The following is a 13,695-nucleotide window of genomic DNA, read 5'->3' on the forward strand; positions in this document are numbered from 1 at the left end:
TGGGGCCAGCAGAAGAGAACTAAATGGGGATAATGGGTGGGTTGTACAGGTGCATACCATTAGCCTGATAGCCAAATCCCTTCATAATCCAGCCTTCTTTTTCCAGACTTGCTCATTTACTGGGTAAAACTTTACTGACTATATTTTTATGCTATGCCTTTAGGCTCCTGGAATGTTGCAATAATCAGACAAAAATCCCTATCCTCCAGTAGTTTAAATTCATTAAAAATGCTTAAGGGCATCTGGGTGGTTCAGGCGGTCAAGCGTCTGACTTTGGCTCAGGTCTGATCTCACACTCCATGAGTTCGAGCCCCGCATCGGGCTCTGTGCTGACAGCTCAGAGCCTGGAGCCTCCTTTGGATTCTGTGTCTCCCTCTCTCTCTACCCCTCCCCTGCTTGTATTCTGTGTCTCTCAAAAATAAATAAAAGTTCAAAAACAATTAAAAAAATGTTTAAATTCTGTTCTCCAGCCATGCTGAAATGGTGCGCTTCACATGGACATAAAGAATATAACTATAAAAGTCTATTTTGTCTTTTCTGCTCTTCCTTTCATCCTACTGATTTTGAGGCAGCCTTTTTCCTGCAGCTGAACAAAAGCTCAGGCTACTCCTGATACTAAAAAAAAGCAAACATTTTTAATTAACAGAAAGTACTATACAGGAGGGGTTGTGGGAGGAGGGATGGGATAAATGGGTAAGGGGCACTAAGGAATCTACTCCTGAAATCATTGTTGCACTATATGCTAACTAATTTGGATGTAAATTTAAAAAAATAAAAAATAAACTTAAAAAAAAAAGAAAGTACTATAATCATGGTTAAGTTAAAAATAATCTAGTTCAGGGGCACCTGGGTGGCTCAGTCGGTTAAGCATCTGACTTCGCTCAGGTCATGATCTCATGGTTCATGAGTTCGAGCCCCACATCAGTCTCTGTGCTGACAGCTTGGAGCCTAGAGCCTGCTTCAGATTCTGTGTCTCCCTCTCTCTCTGCCCCTTCCCTGCTCAGGCTCTGTCTCCATCTCTCAAAAATAAATAAACATTAAAAAAAGTAACCTAGTTCAATAAATTAATCAATACTTCAAATTTAATTTAAAGGTAAAATTTTCTTCCTCCCCAGTTGAGATATGATCCTGGAGAGTCTCCTGCCTGTGGGGAAGAGGTTGTAAGAGACTTTTTAAAATTATTATGTTTTTAAGCTTATGTATTTATTTAGTTAGAGAGAGAGAGAGAGAGAGAGAGAAGTGGAGGGACAGAGAGAGAGGGAGAGAATCCCAAGCAGGCTCTGCACTGACAGTGCTAAACCCTCGAACTCACAAACCGTGAGATCCGACCTAAGCTGAAATCAAAAGTCAGGTGCTCATCCCACTGAGCTGCCCAGGTGCCCCAAGAGACTTCTTTTTTCCTTACTAATCAGCCTCATCACCGTTCTCTGGCTGCTGTGTCATAACACTCCGGCCCTGGCGGCTGAGGAGGAAAGGTTGGTGAGGGAGGCAGGAAGGTTCCCACTTCAACACTGCTGTTGTGAGATGGTCAGACCCCCTGGGGCCGGGCCTGTGTTTCAAGCAGACGTGGTGGCGAGGCACTCTGAGCACGGGCGTGCCCTCTGCAAGCACCCGGGCTTGGGACATGCATTTCAGTTGGCTCTGTCTCGTCCCTTTAGACGGAGGCGGCAGTCCATTTCCACATTCTGCTTTTTGCTTTTTGCCGTCCTCCAGGTGATTGTTCTGTACTTCGACAAAAGCTAGCATTCGTCGGTGTCCCAGATCTGGACCACATTCACCGGTTCTCTGTCTGCGTCATCCCACAAGCACAGGATCGTCCTCATGTGGCCACAGCTCTACCCTGCCAGCTGTCCTCATAGCTGTGGGCACTCCAGTCCCTCGCTGACAGCTCTGGGACATGGACTTATGTGTTCTTCCTCGTCACTAACGTTATACACTTGAGATCGAAGACTTCCTACTCTCACATCCCCTTTTCTGGGGATGGATGTATTGGGAACGGCACACAAACAAAGTTTTACAACCTTTTTCCCCCAAAGGAATATTTCAGATAAAGTCCTTTCTAACTCCCCATTCACTTGATCATTTTTATTCTCCTTGGGAGTAAGGGTTTATAGAGTGGTAAACTACTGATCTGTTTGTTTTTATCTTAAATATCTTTGACAATCTGTATCTATTTCCTGCACGTCTCTTGGTCATTTTAGGTCAATTGTATCTTGGTACTTAAAAAAAAATAATGCTTTATTTATTTTTCAGAGGAGAGGGGGGCAGACAGAAGGAGACACAGAATGCAAAGCAGGATCCAGGCTCTGAGCTGTCAGCGCAGAGCCCGATGCAGGGCTTGAACTCACGGACCATGAGATCATGACCTGAGCCGAAGTCGGATGCTCAACTGACTGAGCCACCCAGGCGCCCCTATCTTGGTACTGTTTTCCAAACTTCGAATTTAAGAGTTATCTTCTTTTAATTTCTTTATTTCTTTTTCCTTAAGTTTATTTATTTTGAGAGACAGAGAGGAAGCAAGAGCACAAGCAGTGGAGGGGCATCGAGAGAGGGAGCCCAAGCAGGCTCCACGCTGTGGGCACAGAGCCCAAGGCGGGGCTTGATCTCCTGGACTGTGAGCTCATGAGACGATCAGAAACCAAGAGTCCTACGCTCAACCAGCTGAGCCACCCAGGCGCTCTGTCATCATTTCTAATACATGCTCACTAGTAGTGTTTGGAGGTATCCTTTCAAATCTCTTCTGCTCATTCTTTAGGATACAGCTCACAGATCAATCCCTCTGAAAAGACTTCTCGATTATCCCACACATTAGCTGTTCATTCTTTTGTGCTACGTTTTGCTGGGATCCCCAGCAGCCACCGGATCCCTAATAGTGTAGTCATTGCATGGTGCATGGTGCATGGTCTGTCTGGCAATGGGAAAAAGGATTTTGGAAATAGCAACTTCATTTCAATATCTCTGTGCCCTAAAACCCTATTATAATGCCTGGCATATTATAAATACTAATAATCACCATCAAGGCAGTGGGATGGCCTAGCCCTCAAAGACAAACAATTCTCTCTACGTCCTAGACTAGTCAGTGATACGTTAATCCCACAGTTTGTTAAATAGGAAGTTGTGGGAAAAAGAGAGGAACCTATCATATTTGTGGCTTATTGGGATAAAATTTGTGTCACCTACTTTTACTTTAGCAGTAAGCTAATGAACTAGACCCTTTCTTTTCATGTTTATTTTTCCATTCTTGGAAAATTTGCTCTTTAAAAATGCTTTCTGTTAATTTGGATTCTTCTATACATCATTCATTTGATCATATATTTATTACAACTTCCCAGTATAATTAGTGGGGTTTAATGATAAAAGCAGTTAAGAAAAGGAAAATGTATCTAGAAGCCCTATATGGGAAATCTAAAGCATGTGAGTAAAAACCAAATCCTAAATTGGATATCAGCTAGCACAGTATGAAAGCTGCAGAGGGTCCCAGAGCTCTCATTCTCCAAAATCCATCGACCGTGAAACAATTCCACTGATTCAACAATCATTTCAAATATCCTTGGATTAAAATGTGCATTTAGGGATCTGAAGAAGATGATTAAGGTGAAATGTAATATTTCAATCCTCCTGAACCGTGCCTCATTAAAAAGAGATCAGGATTTGGATGGTCAAGTCCTGGGGACAGAATTCCCTGGGCGGGGGGGGGGGGGGGGGGAAGGGAGGGTCTTCAGCCTCTATGTGTCATGCTGATTGTGCCAACACTGTGATGCCCCGGGCTTTTTCCCCCACCGGGGCACAGAACTCTTTATGCGGTTGGCAATTCTGAGAAGTGAGATGCTGTCTTGCAGACACGCGTTGCATGGTCCAGCAATTTCCCTGGTCCCCCTTTCTAGGAAGACTGCTGTTGTTTGCTATAAAAGTGGCTGCATCTCCGAGCTCCTGTTGCTTCCCCGCCATGCCCTCCACCCAGTGCCCTCTTCCCTGGCCTTGCACCTGCCTGTGGGGTCTGGAGCTCTGGGACCCGCACTGTATGCCGACCTCTATGCTGATCCTCCAGCTGGTACTTTCATCCTGAGCACTGAGGTCCTAACGTTGTGACCCAGGAGTCTCTGTATCAACAGCCATGGAACTAAATTATTAACATGGAGAGTTGTTTTTGTGGGAGTCCTCCGACACCAAGTCTCCTCACCTTCACGTTTATGTAATTAGAGTAATATCCTAGCAATCACACCAAAAACAGATAATATCCCCAGCTAAATATGGCAACAAGCTAAGCTCCAAACCACAGAAGATGAGCAGAGAAAACAGCTCTCTGCATTATCAAGTTCTCTCAGCAAGTGTGAAAACGGCACCTGTTTTTTAAGGAGGTGGAGGGAAGGCCAAACATTTCTGCCGTCGTGGGAGCCAGTGAAATGGAAAGGTGACTACAGCACATAAAAGCAAAGGGGCAGCCTCCACGCTGACGAGAAAGGAGAAAACACTGAGAGCAAAATAGAAACTGAGCAGGGCGGCGACAATGAGGGCAAAAGAGGGGAAAAAAAGAGAGAGAAAGTTTCTTCAGTGAATGTGGGAATGCAGTTAAAAGCAAGCAGATGTCTAAGGGGGCCTGGGCAGCTCAGTCGGTTACACCTCCAACTTCTTGGCCTCAGCGCACGATCTCATGGTGGAGAGTTGGAGCCCCGAATTGGGCTCTGTGCTGACAGCTTGGTGCCCACTTTGGATCCTCTGCCACTCCCTGGCTTACACTCCCTGTCTCAAAAATAATCAACATTAAAAAAAACAAACAAACAGAAAAGGCAAGCATATTTCTAAACGTAGAAGGATAATGTTTTCTTTATCACTTTGTGAAAATATCTGAAATAATATTCTAGAGCTAGTAAAGCTATCTTAGCCCATTTACCTCTTTTAAAAGTATGGAGATCTAATTTCACTTAAACATGAAAACTTGAAAAAGGCTATGTTTAAAGCCCACAAGGAAAAAAAGAACAGTGAGCAAAATAATAGCTTTTAAAACATCAAGGCGTTTGAAAAAATATTCAAGCTGTACTGTAGTATGTTGAAACAAACTAAAATTATTTAGGAAAAAAGAGAAACCGTGAAAGGAAAATGTGTATCAGACTTTAGAAAAACTCAAATTAAAATCTTAAAAATATGTAAATGTAATTAAGAGAGATATTAATGAGATATGAGATAAAGGGATATAAAAGATAGGAGAATATTCATCATTTATATAGTAGGGGTCTCCTATGATGAAAACCGAGTTAGTGAAACAAAAATATTTTAAAAATTAGAATTGAAATGTTTTCTGAAATAAGAGTTGAATGCATATGCTATGTATATATGTAGAAAATGACTCAAAATAGCCAATTGCAAGACACATTCCAATAAAACTACTGAGCTTTAAAGAAAAAGAGTAAATTCCTTGGAAATTCAGAAATAAGACAAACACTCACTTGGGGAAAAAAAAAAGTTTGTCATTATTCTTTTTGACAGTAATACTCCATGGAAGAAAAATCCAGAGTGAAATATTTAAGACCAATGAAGAGAATATGATTTGAGGCTTTTATATCTAATCAAATTACATTCAATTTCCAGGTCCATAGATAAACTGTCATTAATGCACAAAGATATAGGAAATGCCGTTCTTATAATCCTACTCTGAGGAGTCTATTACAGGATAAACTGTAGACAGTTCAATGACTGATTATCTTATTAACAGGGATAAAACAGTATTTCTTCAGATTAGAAATGTGGGAAAAGGAAGTGGATAAAACAGAAGCATTGCTCACAGGAGGAGATACACAGACAGAAGAGGGGGAGGCCAACTGGATTATGTAAAGTAAAAGTAAGAGTCACAACAAAGGTCAAGTCCAGCCACAGCCTGGTTGGACAGGTAGAATTTTGTTGGAGTACAGCCGCCATTTTGTTTACATACTGTCTCTCCCTTCTTTCAAGCTGCAACAGAACTGAGTAGTTCAACAGAGACCATATGGCCCATAAAACCCAAAACATTTGTTATTGCAGCGGTCACATTTGGAGTAGGAGAGTGAATCAGTGCATTATTTTGAAAACCAAGAAATAAAAGGGAAGAATCAAACATTTTTTTTCCCTGTCTTTCCTACAGGAGGAGGATGTTGGGGTGATTAAATATTTGATATGGAGAAGTTTCTCTTTATGGAAATATCTGGCTAATAAATGCAGAAGAAATGGAAGGAAGGAATGGATAGGAAATGACTATCGGGGTTGTGACCATCAGGAGAGTCACAGGGACTGCTGTGCCTCTTTAAGGAAGCAGTGAATATTGCCTACAATTCATTTGTTAAAAACCAAAAAAACAAAAAAAAAAACCCAACCAAAAAACCCAGAAAACAGTTAATCAAACAGGGCCTCTAGCTCTCACTACCATTTTACAGGAAATAAAGGAGACAGAACAAGATCTGAAGTGGCCCCTTGAAGATTCAATAGTTGAAACCCACTCTTCAGAAATCTGGTTTCTTTTCCTTTGAATGTTTATTTATTTTGATAGAGAGACAGCATGAGCCAAGGAGGGCAGAGAGATTGGGAGAGAGACAGAATCCCAAGCAGGATCCCTGCTGTCAGAGCAGAGCCTGACATGGGGCTCTAACTCACGAGCCATGAGATCATGACCTGAGCTGAAGTCTGACACTCAACTCACTGAGCTGCCCAGGTGCCCCCGAAATCTTGAACAAATAAACATCAGAGGGAGTCAAATCAGGTGGTGGTGGTGAAGCCTATATTTTAACAGAGACACTTAAAACCCTTTTCAACCAATCATAATAGATGGATCTAATACATTAGGATTCTGATATGAGTAATTCTTTAATATGAATATTGACTGGATATTCAATGATATGGAGGGACTTTTATTAATTTTGGGAGAGTAATAATGGTATTATGATTAAGTTTTGGGTCCTTATTATTTTTTTTTTAATTTTTTTTAACGTTTTTTATTTATTTATTTTTTATTTTTTATTTTTTTAATTTATTTTTGGGACAGAGAGAGACAGAGCATGAACGGGGGAGGGTCAGAGAGAGGGAGACACAGAATCTGAAGCAGGCTCCAGGCTCTGAGCTGTCAGCACAGAGCCCGACGCGGGGCTTGAACTCACGGACTTTGGGTCCTTATTTTTAAGAGACACACATTGAGATATTTTGTGGATGAAATATTGTGTGTCTGACCTGCTTCAATATAATAAGGGAGGGAGTGGGTGAGAGCATTTCTGGGGACTTGGTAATGAACTTGGGTAGTCGCCACTTGGAGAGTCATTATGATCCTCTCTGGAATTTTATGTATGTTTGAAATGTCTGCAGTAAAAGATTAGCATGTTTCCAATATTCCTAGGGTCAAAATTATGAAATGAGTTCTGAAATGGTCCTACTTTAAATATGAAATTGCATTTAAATATTAAGTTCAGTTACAGCATAGTCATAAAACTTACTTTGCAAATGATTTCATTAATAAATTCTTGGTAAAGGAATTATGATAAAATACTTCTTTAATGAATCAAATCTCCCTTCTTTATTACTTTATTCATATGACATATGGCTGAAGACCACGGGACAGCTACTTCTAAAGCAGGGATAAACCTTTAGACCATTAATTAATTAACCTCATTTACATAATGTTCTTATTTTTGCATAGCTAATGAACTAGAGGTTGATTATAGGCCATTAAGAGTCATTAATAAGTGAAACAGTGATTTAAATATATGAGTTTGTATTACAGACTCACGAGGCAGAGGTCAGTCACGAAATGTTAATAACAATATTAAAAGCATCAGGCATTAAACCAACCAACATTTAGCTTTTAGACTTCATTCACTTCTGAGAGGCTAATTCAGGAACCTGATAACTGGTCTCAGTTCTACAGGCAAACTTGGGCACGTGTAAGAACACTAATGGGTACATTAGCTAAATTTTTATTAGCCTTAGATTGACATTAAAGTAACGAGAACTAGTTGTAACACACTCCCATAAAAGTTATTGCTTTGTCTTTATTCCGAGAATTTGGAGCTGTTTCTTGAAAACTGCCAAGTTCGACGACCTATATATCTAGGTTTTTCTTTCTAAATCTGTTTCTTTTTTTTTTTCAAATAAAGATGGCAAATACAGTTTTCAAATAGCTTTCATATTTTTCTTAGTTGCAAGAAGGTAGTTTACATTATATAATTTAGAACCACTCTAACTTTTTGACTCCTGGTTTAGACAATTCAGTTGACAATTTGAAGCTTCCTCTATATTTTATAAAAATATAATTGCCTGCAGCTTAAAGATTTTAAAAACTGAAGAAACTGGTCTGCTATTTAAAATTTTTTTAGTGTTTATTTTTTTATTTGTTTTTATTTATTTTTAATTTTTTTTCAATGTTTTTTATTTATTTTTGGGACAGAGAGAGACAGAGCATGAATGGGGGAGGGGCAGAGAGAGAGGAAGACACAGAATCGGAAACAGGCTCCAGGCTCCGAGCCATCAGCCCAGAGCCTGACGCGGGGCTCGAACTCACGGACCGCAAGATCATGACCTGGCTGAAGTCGGACGCTTAACCGACGGCGCCACCCAGGCGCCCCAGTGTTTATTTTTGAAAGAGAGAGAGACAGACTGTAAGCAGGGGAGGGTCAGAAAGAGAGAGGGAGACACAGAATCCGAAGCAGGCTCCAGGCTCCGAGTTCAGCACAGAGCCCCATGAGGGACTCAAACTCACAAATAGTGAGATCATGACCTGAGCTGGTCGGATGCTTAACCGACTGAGCCACCCAAGTGCCCCTGGCCTGCTATTTTTAAACAATTTGATTATGCAAGTGATGAATAATCACTGAACACAACTTAATTCCTTTAATTCCAAAGGTACACCCTGTATAATCTGATTTTTTTTTCAAATGACTTGGTTGTACCTTTACGAGCAAGGTGCAGCTCTCTACCTAGATCAGGAGTCATTATCGTCATGACCATCCACTACTGACCTGGAAGAGGAGATTCGAGGGCACATTGCCTGGTCTCCTTTCTCACACTGCCTGGAGCTCTCTCCCTCTGGCACCTGCATCCTGCTGGGGCCTCTCACTCACTCTTCCTTTTCCCTGCTCCCCCTTCTACAGAGGCTGATTTTTTTTCCTTTTTTTTAAATATGAAATTTATTGCCAAACTGGTTTCCATACAACACCCAGTGCTCATCCCAACAGGTACACTCCTCAATGCCCATCACCCACCTTCCCCTCCCTTCCACCCCCCATCAATCCTCAGTTTATTCTCAGTTTTTAAGAGTCTCTTATGGTTTGTCTCCCTCCCTCTCTAACTTTTTTTTCCCTTCCCCTCCCCCATGGTCTTCTGTTAAGTTTCTCAGGATCCACATAAGAGTGAAAACATACAGTATCTGTCTTTCTCTGACTGACTTATTTCACTTAGAATAACACTCTCCAGTTCCATCCACATTGCTACAAATGGCCATATTTCATTCTTTCCCATTGCCAAGTAGTATTCCATTGTGTATATAAACCACAATTTCTTTATCCATTCATCAGTTGATGGACATTTAGGCTCTTTCCGTAATTTACCCAAGGGATACAGGAGTGCTGATGCATAGGGGCACTCGTACCCCAGTGTTTACAGCAGCACTTTCAACAATAGCCAAATTATGGAAAGAGCTTACAGATGCTGATTGAAGGAGCACCAGCACGGGAAGGACCTGGAGCCAAAGGTCACTGTTTCACAGAGTCCCATTTCACCCTCTCTCTGGGCCTCTGTTCTACCAATGGTTAGATTAGATTTTTCTCTGGTCTTCTATACTGTTAAAAAGTTGGTGTGATTATAAAAAGATGAACTCCCTGAAGTGCAAAGGAGTATTACCTGTGTGGATGGAAAAGACCAGCCTTTCTCTTGTTATTAGTAACATCTCCCAGAACCTCTGCTGGGTCCCTTCACAAATTGGCTTTACTTGCTCTCCTGTGCATCCCACAGACAGGTGTGGGAGAAAGATTTTGGAGTGAAAAGATGTGAGCTTCAATCTCCAGGTTTTCATTTACCTGCAGTGTCATTTTTAAAAAAGTCACTTAACCTTTTCTTATCTTGTCTTTGTAAAATAGGAATAATAATTTTCATCTCCTAGAAATGGATGTGAGTTAAATATCACGCCATGCATAATTTACAATGTATGTTAGTCGCTGTTTGAAGATGCATTTTCCACATTTTCCTCTGCACTTAAGAAAATCCGTAAGTACAAGAAGCCACACAATTCAGAGAATGTCGAACAATCCCCTCCCATTAACAGTACATTCCAGAGAGTTCACCAGTCTTACAGTGAGACTGAGAATAAAGGTTATTCTAACAATAGCATATACAAAATCTGGAGATGGCATGTTATTGCCTTGATATTTCAGGAGTACGAAATCGCTCCTTGTACTGTCCTGCCTCAGCGGCTGAAGTGGACGTGGAGTCAGCCCTAAGTGCTGATGGTCTCCCAAGCTCTCCCCTGATAACTTTCAGACATGTGTATTTCATTAGGAAATGAGCAGAAGCACCCCAAAATTCTTAAAAGTGCTGAAGTAACATGACTCACTTTTCGAAGGAACTCGGAGATTGGCGAGGACCACTTCCAGGGAATCAGCCTGGACGCGAAGCACATAGCTCGTTCTTGTCTCATAATCCAGAGGGGCATTGACATAGATAACACCCGTGATGTTGTGGATTCCAAACAGACCTGCAGTTAAAACACAGCTTCTTGATCATTTCCTTCACACTATAAGAGGAAAATTAAAAAGTCGCTTTAAAAGCCCTGTGATTTTAAAAGCACTTCTTTTTTTTTAAAGTGTATTTTTGAGAAAGTGAGTGGGGGAGGGGCGGAGAGAGAGAGAGAGAGAGAGAGAGAGAGAGAGAGAGAGAGAGAGAGAAACTCTCAGGCAGGCCCCATGCTGTCAGCACGGAGCCTAGTGCAGGGCTCGATCTCATGAACTGTGACATTATGACCTGAATTGAAATCAAGTGCCGGATGCTTAACCAACTGAGCCACCCAGGCACCCCTAAATCACTTCTTGTAACAAGAGTAATGTGTGAGGGGTGCCTGGGTGGCTCTGTCGGTTAAACCTCTGCCTTGGGCTCAGGTCATGATCTCACGGTACATGGGTTCGAGCCCTGCATCGGGCTCTGTGCTGACAGCTCAGAGCCTGGAACTTGCTTCTGATTCTGTGTCTCCCTCTCTCTCTGAGCCTCCCTCACTCACACTCTGTCTTTCAAAAATAAATAAATGTAATACGTAATACGTGAAAGTGACAGGAGGCTTTCACAAACTTCAGATTATCATCAGCACATCCTTACGTGAATACCCTGATTTTCCAGTTACTTTGAGATTCTCCTGGAAATCAATGTCTCATCAGTCAATTACATTTGGGAAGCACTGCACACTCAATCAGTCACAGTAGATTTGGATGGTCCTCCAAATCCTAGGGGGCATTAGACGTTGGTGATATTTAGGGAGGGAGCATAACAGCACAGTGGGAACAAAGAAGAAAGGCAGCAAGAAAAGTAAGATGTGAGCATTGGCTGCAGGGAGAGCAATTTCTAGTTAATGGTTGGTCATTGAAACACTTAGAATTTCCTTGAAAATTGCTTAACGGCATTTATTTATATTCATTCATATAAATATTTAATATTGAATCTTTATGTACTTACTACATGTATATTGACTCTTTCCTGACCGCTTACGGCATGCCTGGCCGTCCAGTTTATCAAAAGAGAAAAACAGGACAACAGGTAGACAACAGGAAGCACAAGCAGGGGAGGGGCAGAAAGAGAAAGAGAGAGACAGAGAGAGAGAGAGAGAGAGGCACAGAATCCAAAGCAGGATCCAGGCTCTGAGCCCAAAGCGGGGCTTGAACGCACGAACTGCGAGATCATGACCTGAGCCGCAGTCAGACACTTAACCGACTGAGCCCCCCCCCCCCAAGGAACCCCAAATATACCAATTACTTTTAAGTTGGAGAGGATTTTATTAGAAAAATGGGGTAAGTAGTAATTCAATCCAAAATGAATCTCAGAGCCCAGTTTGTTAGTTTATGGTGAAAACAGAGACTGAGGATCCACTCACCGTCTTCGTTTCCTGAGACAATGGAGTACACGATACTCTGATTGATGGCCGCTGCAGAAATGACACCAACTGTTGTGCCTCTGGCAGCAAGTTCGCTCACCGGAGGGGGTCTGCAGGTTTTAGAAGATGATTCATTTTTTACAGTCCATTTGTCAAGACAGAGTTTGGAATTCAATAATACAATGTGTTAGTTTAAGTGTGTCTGTGCGTTTATTTGAATAATACATTTTCTGAAGTTTTCACGGTAGTCCCACATTGAGACGCCAGCCCTAAGAAACTGGGTTCAAAATGATGCAAATGATCTCGGTTACGAATGCCATGTCACCTGCATTATTTTTAATTTGGGATAAAATTTAATTTCAGATACTATTTTATTATCTGCCAAACATCCTACAAAATTCTACTTGTTTCTCTTTTTTTTTAATTTTTTTTTTTTCAACGTTTTTTTTTTTTTTTTTTTATTTTTGGGACAGAGAGAGACAGAGCATGAACAGGGGAGGGGCAGAGAGAGAGGGAGACACAGAATCGGAAACAGGCTCCAGGCTCCGAGCCATCAGCCCAGAGCCTGATGCGGGGCTCGAACTCACAGACCGCGAGATCGTGACCTGGCTGAAGTCGGACGCTTAACCGACTGCGCCACCCAGGCGCCCCTCTACTTGTTTCTCTACGGTACCTTCTGAACTGAAAGCAAGCGGTTCCGATCTGCTCCATCAACTTGCTAAAGTGTAATGTTGCTCTTGTGTTGTTGACGTTAGCAAACTTAAGCAAATAGCTTCCAGATGACTCTTTCTAGCCCTTATTCTTGCTCGACCGGGAAGTTCTAACGGTTCTAAGAGTATTTGAACAGATGGTGTCACAAAACTCACCTTTCTCTTGAACTCACTTAATTTGCTCAACTGCAGCCATGTGATGCCCTCAGTATTGGGATTATTCACTTAATTTCCAATCTATATTTCCAACAACACAACTCATTCTCAAATTCTCCATTTTATTTTACGATATCGGTCACTCTAACTAGGCTATCCTAGCTTTAATCGTAAGTTAATGAAAATAATCTTGCTTTTATAAAACACAGGTATTTATACTACCCAGATCCAACAGATTAAAAAAAAAAATTGCAACTGAGAGGTTTGGACAGCATCTCTGAATCTTTCTGTGGTCTAGCCAATGCAACTTCTGTAACCTTCCTCATCTTTCTTTCCTCCAGCTGACAAGATGAACCCTGCTGTCATTTTTTCCACATGACTTTTTCTTAGGATACTTACTCTTCTAATATCACTGCTTATTTTTTTCTCCATGCTCTCAATTCTTCTCATCTGGATTACACTCTGTGGTTACCCTGTGCTGTCACTGAGCCCTTTGATAACAAATCCTGAACTATAATAACATTCCGGAAAATTAATTCTATCCCACCCTTTATAAACATGTCCAGATTGCTGAGCTCTTTGCCCCTTTAGTCCATATGCTCAGTTAAGTGACCTAAATGTAAATAAAGTGATCTCCTTTACAGATGCTTTAACTCTTAATGGGGGACCATATATATTCAGTATACGTTCAAGACCTATGTTTGTTTGTTTGTTTGTTTGGTTTTTTTTGGGCTAAATAAACAC

At 41.3% G+C, this 13,695-nt stretch overlaps 1 protein-coding gene across 17 annotated transcripts in view; it reads right to left on the reverse strand.

The window, feature by feature from the left end:
• Positions 1 to 13,695, reverse strand: part of PCDH15 (protocadherin related 15) — a 1,242,339-nt gene that overhangs the window by 130,737 nt on the left and 1,097,907 nt on the right. For all 17 annotated transcript variants that reach the window (XR_009252204.1, XR_009252205.1, XM_058696346.1 and 14 more), the window contains 2 exons: positions 12,086 to 12,195; positions 10,562 to 10,702 (listed from right to left, as the gene is read on the reverse strand). Coding sequence is in view for 15 of the 17 variants with exons in the window: in XM_058696346.1 (XP_058552329.1) it covers positions 10,562 to 10,702; positions 12,086 to 12,195 (251 nt within the window). In the remaining 2 variants the exon portion in view is untranslated. The remainder of the gene's footprint in view (positions 1 to 10,561; positions 10,703 to 12,085; positions 12,196 to 13,695) is intronic.

Source organism: Neofelis nebulosa, chromosome 13, assembly GCF_028018385.1.
Source record: "Neofelis nebulosa isolate mNeoNeb1 chromosome 13, mNeoNeb1.pri, whole genome shotgun sequence".
Classification (NCBI taxonomy): Eukaryota; Metazoa; Chordata; class Mammalia; order Carnivora; family Felidae; genus Neofelis; species Neofelis nebulosa.